The following is a 7,500-nucleotide window of genomic DNA, read 5'->3' on the forward strand; positions in this document are numbered from 1 at the left end:
GATTTTATTCCACACTTTGAAATCTGACCCTCAGTCTAAAACATTCTCATATTTAATATACAGTATATCCATCCATCCATCCATCTTCTTCCGCTTATCCGAGGTTGGGTCGCGGGGGCAGCAGCTTAAGCAGGGAAGCCCAGACTCTCCTCTCCCCAGCCACTTCGTCCAGCTCCTCCCGGGGGATCCCGAGGCGTTCCCAGGCCAGCCGGGAGAGATAGTCTTCCCAGCGTGTCCTGGGTCTTCCCCGTGGCCTCCTACCGGTCGGACGTGCCCGAAACACCTTCCTAGGGAGGCGTTCGGGTGGCATCCTGACCAGATGCCCGAACCACCTCATCTGGCTCCTCTCGATGTGGAGGAGCAGCGGCTTTACTTTGAGCTCCCCCCGAATGACAGAGCTTCTCACCCTATCTCTAAGGGAGAGACCCGCCACTCGGCGGAGGAAACTCATTTCGGCCGCTTGTACCCGTGATCTTGTCCTTTCGGTCATGACCCAAAGCTCATGACCATAGGTGAGGATGGGAACGTAGATCGACCGGTAAATCGAGAGCTTTGCCTTCCGGCTCAGCTCCTTCTTCACTACAACGGATCGATACAGTGTCCGCATTACTGAAGACGCCGCACCGATCCGCCTGTCGATCTCACCATCCACTCTTCCCCCACTCGTGAACAAGACTCCGAGGTACTTGAACTCCTCCACTTGGGGCAAGATCTCCTCCCCAACCCGGAGATGGCACTCCACCCTTTTCCGGGCGAGAACCATGGACTCGGACTTGGAGATGCTGATTCCCATCCCAGTCGCTTCACACTTTTATTTAATATATATATATATATATATATATATATATATGTATATATATATATATGTATGTGTGGGAAAAAAATCACAAGACTATTTCATCTCTACAGGCCTGTTTCATGAGGGGGGTACCCTCAATCGTCAGGAGATTTTAATGGGAGCATTCGCATACCATGGTTTATATAGGGCACAGAGTGGGTGGGTACAGGCTGGCCTAGGGGGGTTGTCTACCAATCTAAGGTAATACGCAAGGACATTAACACATCCGACACATATGTAGGATTAACCGAGGGTGAATTCAAAACCAGATGGAACAATCACAAGGCTTCTTTCAGGAACAAAAACCTGCGAAATACCACAGAACTCAGCAAACACATTTGGGACCTCAAAGACAATAATGTTGAATATTCAATAACATGGCAAATTCTTGCATCCAGCACACCTTACAATAGTGGTAATAAAAGATGCAACCTATGCTTGAAAGAGAAACTGTTTATTATTTACCGTCCAGACCTGTCATCCCTCAACAAGCGCAGCGAAATTGTAACAACATGCCGCCATAGACGGAAACACCTCCTAGGTAACACATGAGCCAATCACCACGCCCCTAGGCCAGCCTGTACCCACCCACTCTGTGCCCTATATAAACCATGGTATGCGAATGCTCCCATTAAAATCTCCTGACGATTGAGGGTACCCCCCTCATGAAACAGGCCTGTAGAGATGAAATAGTCTTGTGATTTTTTTCCCACACATACATATATTGCGCTCTACTACGGTATCGAGCACTATTTTTTGGATAACCTTATTAAGACATATATATATATATATATATATATATATATATATATATATATATATATATATATATATATGTATATGTACATGTGTATATATGTGTATATGTATGTATGTATGTATGTGTATATATGTATATATATATGTTTAAATGTATATACGTATATCTATATATATACTGTATCTAAATATATTTATATATGTATATGTGTGTATATATGTATGTGTATATATATGTGTATATACAAATATATGTGTATAAATGTATATATGTATATACGTATATCTATATACTGTATATACTGTATATATATGTGTATATACTGTATGTATATGGTATCTATATGTATATGTGTATATACTTATGTATATATACGCATATGTGTAAATATGTCTATGTGTATATATGTATATATGTGTAGAAATGTAAATATGTATATACATATATCTATATAAATATATATATATCTATATATATATATATGTGTGTGTGTATATATATATATATATATATATATATAGGAACTGCGTCATATTGCATGTTTCTAATGAGTTATTTTTACACAATTCATAAACATCTTACATGATTTTCCATTCCATATTTTTTGTTGTTGCTAAAGTTCAGTTTTTCTGGCTAGTTTTGACTTTAGAGGGACTTTTGTTCCCAGGAAATATGAATCATAACGTAGACTTTTGATGGCGACATTGTTGTTGTCCTCAGGTTATGAGCTGTTTGCACTCATCAGCCACATGGGAGCGTCCACCATGTCTGGACATTATGTTTGTCACATTAAGAAGGAAGGAAGGTAAGATGACACTTTCTTATATACTGCATATATATTTGTATATGTATATATATATATATATATATATATATGTATATATATATATATATATATATATATATAACTTTTCATGCAGTCAGCTTTCAGCCCCCGGACCAATTTGTTTGAGCCCAATGCGGCCCCAGGTGAAAAAGTTTGGAGTGATGATTGACAGGTGTTCTCCTCCCTGCAGGTGGGTGATCTACAACGACAACAAGGTGTGTTTATCAGAAAGACCTCCAAAAGACTTGGGCTACATCTACTTTTACCATCGACTGTCCAGCAGTTAGACATACATCATCTTCATCTTCATTTTCATCTTCATCTTCATCAATGAACTGCTGCCTTTTCACCTGCCTCCGTGGTAACCATGGCGACACCTCCCTCAGTCAGCCTGCCGCGCCCACGAGGTCAGTGAGGAGCAACTCTGGTCACCAAGGGAAGGAAACGTCTTCTTCGTACGCTTTGCTTCAAAGTGTGTGTGTGTGTGTGTGTGTGTGTGTGTGTGTGTGTGTGTGTGTGTGTGTGTGTGTGTGTGTGTGTGTGTGTGTGTGTGTGTGTGTGTGTGTGTGTGTGTGTGAGAGTGATGCCTTCAGGTGGCGTCTCAGGTACCTTTTTGTGCAGGTGTGTCTAACAGCACAACACTGCCAACACATTTGAGTTCTCACAACAAGGATTTTTTCTTTCAAGCTTTGAAAAGCAGAAATATTTTGGACACCTGACCAAGTTATGAAGGGAATTCAATCGCAGCCATTTTGGTTTGTTTTCAACCTGACAGGATGTTCTCCTTTGCCATTTTTTATTTGGGTAAAGGCATTTTTTATTTTTTAGGAACAATTATGAAAGAAGGGAATAAAATGGTGTTAAGTTCCAGTATTACTGTAAGTCCACCTGGGAAACAGCGTCCACTGTAGTGGACATTAAGCCTTTTTAGGTCCATTTCTTCGATTTATAAACATCTGGGGAAATATTTAGTCCACTGCAGTGGACATTTAGCATGTTTAGGTCTATTTATTTGGTTTAAAAACATCTGGGGAAATATTTAGTCCACTGCAGTGGACATTTAGCCTTTTTAGGTTTATTTAATTGGTTTACAAACATCTGGGTAAATATTTAGTCCACTACAGTGGACATTTTGCCTTTTTAGGTCTATTTCTTTGATTTATTAACATCTGAGGAAATATTTAGTCCACTGTAGTGGACATTTAGCCTTTTTAGGTCCATTTCTTTGATTTACAAACATCTGGGGAAATATTCAGTCCACTGCAGTGGACATTTAGCCTTTTTAAATCCATTTATTTGTTTTATAAACATGGGGAAATATTTAGTCCACTTCAGTGGACATTTAGCCGTTTCAGGTCCATTTCTTTGATTTATAAACATCTGGGGAAATATTTAGTCCACTGCAGTGGACATTTAGCCTTTTCAAGTCGATTTCTTTGAATTATAAACATCTGGGGAAATATTTAGTCCACTGCAGTGGACATTTAGCCTTTTTAAGTCGATTTCTTTGATTTATAAACATGTGGGGAAATATTTAGTCCACTGTAGTGGACATTTTGTCCTTTTAAGTCCATTTCTTTGATTCATAAACATCTCGGGAAATATATTTAGTCCACTGCAGTGGACATTTAGCCTTTTTAAGTCAATTTATTTGGCTTACAAACATCTGGGTTAATATTTAGTCCACTCCAGTGGACATTTAGCCTTTTCAGGTCCATTTCTTTGATTTATAAACATCTGGGTTAATATTTAGTCCACTGCAGTGGACATTCAGCCTTTTTAAGTCCATTTCTTTGTTTTATAAACATTTGGGGAAATATTTAGTCCACTGTAGTGGACAATTTGTCCTTTTAAGTCCATTTCTTTGATTCATAAACATCTCGGGAAATATATTTAGTCCACTGCAGTGGACATTTAGCCTTTTTAAGTCAATTTATTTGGCTTACAAACATCTGGGATAATATTTAGTCCACTCCAGTGGACATTTAGCCTTTTCAGGTCCATTTCTTTGATTTATAAACATCTGGGTTAATATTTAGTCCACTGCAGTGGACATTCAGCCTTTTTAAGTCCATTTCTTTGTTTTATAAACATTTGGGGAAATATTTAGTCCACTGCAGTGGACATTCAGCCTTTTTAAGTCAATTTCTTTGTTTTATAAACATTTGGGGAAACATTTAGTCCACTGCAGTGGACATTTAGCCTTTTTAGGTCAATTTCTTTGATTTACAAACAAACAAGTTACACATTTCAGGTTAAAAAAAAACAAAAACCCAAAAAATAAAACTGTAATGCACAACACAAATGTCCACTGGAGTGGACATTTGTGTTATGCATAACAAGACTGTCTTTTACCTCAGATATTTGTGAATCAAAGAAAAATACCTAAATCAAATGAGTTACAAACTTCAGGGTAAAAAAAATACTACCTGTGGTAGTATATAACGGGGCTATTTTTCTTCCGATATCTGTAAATCAAAGAACAATGCCTAAAAATCATATGTTTAACAAACAAAACTGTTAGGCATAATGTACACTGCAGTGGACATTATGCCTAACAGGGCTATTTACCCCCAGACATTTGTAAATCAAAGACATAGACCTGAAAGTAAATATTAAGACAAACAAATTAGTTACAAATGTCTCGGTAAAAAAACAAAAACACAAACCGTAATGCAAAATAAAAATGTCCACTGCAGAGGACATTATATGTCCACTACTGAACATTTGTGTTTTGCATTATAAAGCTATTTTTCCCCAGATATTTGTAAATAAAAGAAACAGACCTGACAACAAATGTTAAAACAAACAAAAGAGTTAACCCTGAAATGTGTAAAACAACAAAAAAATGTCCACTCCAGTGGACATTTGTGTGTTACATAACAGGGCTATTTTCCCAGATATTTGTAAATCAAAGAAATTCACCCTAAAAATTAAACAAACAAATGAGTTAAATTTCAGGAAAAACTATATATATATATATATATATATATATATATATATATATATATATATATATATATATATATATATATATATGTACAACACAGTTGACACTTGTGTTGTACATTACAGGGTTATTTCCCCTCAGATATTTGTAAATTAAAGAAATAAAGCTAAAAAACAAATGTTAAACAAACAAATGAGTTACACATTTCAGGAAGAACACAAAAACAAACTAGAACTTGTTATGGAAAAACACAAATGTCCACTGTAGTGGACGCTGGTTCTCAGTTGACTTTACAAACAAGTGTGTTTACAACTTGTGTAATCCAAGGTTATTTCCAGCACAATCACTAGGGGGCGCCACAAATCTACTGTCGTGCGACAAAAAACTTGACATTTCGTTTCTTTTCGTACGATAAAAAAACATAAAGTCGATGTCCCAGCAGTTCCAAAGAATGCGTTTATTTTTCTCAAACGACTTTTTAATGAACCCACCGGTCAGTTTTCAAGCGGGATGTGCACCTGAAGCAAAAGCAAGCGTGTAAAGTAAGGAAAGTGCACGACGTAATAATGGTCAGATGTGCGATATGTATGACATCTCGCATCAATGTTTTGTATTGGTCGATATCGATAATTGTGGATATTTTTTATGACCTATGGAAAATAAGGAGCAAGAGAAAAATATATTTTATTTGAAATGTAACCTTCTTATTTTAATCCCTCGGCTATCAAGGCAGAACATGTCAACAAAATAGTGAAATCACATTGAACACTTAATGATAAGCTCTTAAAAGGAAGGTGCAAAAATCCTGAATATATAAGAAATGCTTCATAAAGTGTAAGAAAATAGTGCAAAGTGTGAAAATGTAAACAGAGAAACCTGAGAACTATTTTCTGCAGGTTTAATGCTAGGAAATAACGGCTGTGTAACATTAATTTGTCCTGTCATTCTTATTTAACTATGGACATTATTTTTTTGTTATGCAGTAATTCTCTAAATATTATTATTATATTGGTCAATATCGATAATTATTGAAATTTTTTTGTGAACTATGGAAAATAAGGAGCTTGACAAAAATATATTTTATTTGAAATTTAACTTCCTCTGATTATAGTCCCTCAGCTATCAAGGCAGAAAGGAAATGTCAACACAAGCATGGAAAATAGTCAAACAATGTCAACAAAATAAAAAAAATTACAATGAACACTTAACACTAAACTCTTAAAACGAAGTTGCAAAATTAAGGAATATGTAAGAAATGCTTCAAAAAATGTAAGAAATAGTGCAAAGTGTGAAAATGTAAACAGAGAAGAACTATTTTCTGCAGGTTTAGTGTCAGGAAATAACGGCTGTGTAACATTAATTTGCCCTGTTATTCTTATTTAACTATGGAAGGGAATTTTTGTTATGCAGTAATTATTTAAATATTATTATTATATTGGTTGACATCGATCATTTTTTGCATTTGTTATGAACTATGGAAAATAAGGAGCTTGACAAAAATATATTTTATTTGAAAATTAACTTCCTCTGATTATAGTCCCTCAGCTATCAAGGCAGAAAGGAAATGTCAACACAAGCATGGAAAATAGTCAAACAATGTCAACAAAATAATTTTTTTTTACAATGAACACTTAACACTAAACTCTTAAAACGAAGTTGTAAAATTAAGGAATATGTAAGAAATGCTTCAAAAAATGTAAGAAAATAGTGCAAAGTGTGAAAATGTAAACAGAGAAGAACTATTTTCTGCAGGTTTAGTGCCAGGAAATAACGGCTGTGTAACATTAATTTGCCCTGTTATTCTTATTTAACTATGGAAGGGAATTTTTGTTATGCAGTAATTATTTAAATATTATTATTATATTGGTTGACATTGATCATTTTTTGCATTTGTTATGAACTATGGAAAATAAGGAGCTTGACAAAAATATATTTTATTTGAAATGTAACATTCCTGTGATTATAATCCCTCAGCTATCAAGGCAGAAAGGAAATGTCAACACAAGCATGGAAAACACTCAAACGATGTCAACAAAATAGTAAAATCACATTGAACATTTAACAATAAGCTCTTAAAATAAAGGTTGAAAAATCATGAATATGTAAGAAATGCTTGATCAAGTGTA

General features: G+C 35.5%; 1 protein-coding gene across 1 annotated transcript in view; it reads left to right on the top strand.

Moving 5' to 3' along the window:
* Window positions 1-3,729, top strand: part of usp13 (ubiquitin specific peptidase 13) — an 85,809-nt gene extending 82,080 nt beyond the window's left edge. The window contains exons 20-21 of the mRNA XM_072914603.1: window positions 2,319-2,403; window positions 2,615-3,729. Coding sequence (XP_072770704.1) covers window positions 2,319-2,403; window positions 2,615-2,711 — 182 coding nt within the window. The 3' untranslated portion in view covers window positions 2,712-3,729. The remainder of the gene's footprint in view (window positions 1-2,318; window positions 2,404-2,614) is intronic.
* Window positions 3,730-7,500: the final 3,771 nt, after the last annotated feature.

Source organism: Nerophis lumbriciformis, linkage group LG14 (genome assembly GCF_033978685.3).
Source record: "Nerophis lumbriciformis linkage group LG14, RoL_Nlum_v2.1, whole genome shotgun sequence".
NCBI lineage: Eukaryota > Metazoa > Chordata > Actinopteri > Syngnathiformes > Syngnathidae > Nerophis > Nerophis lumbriciformis.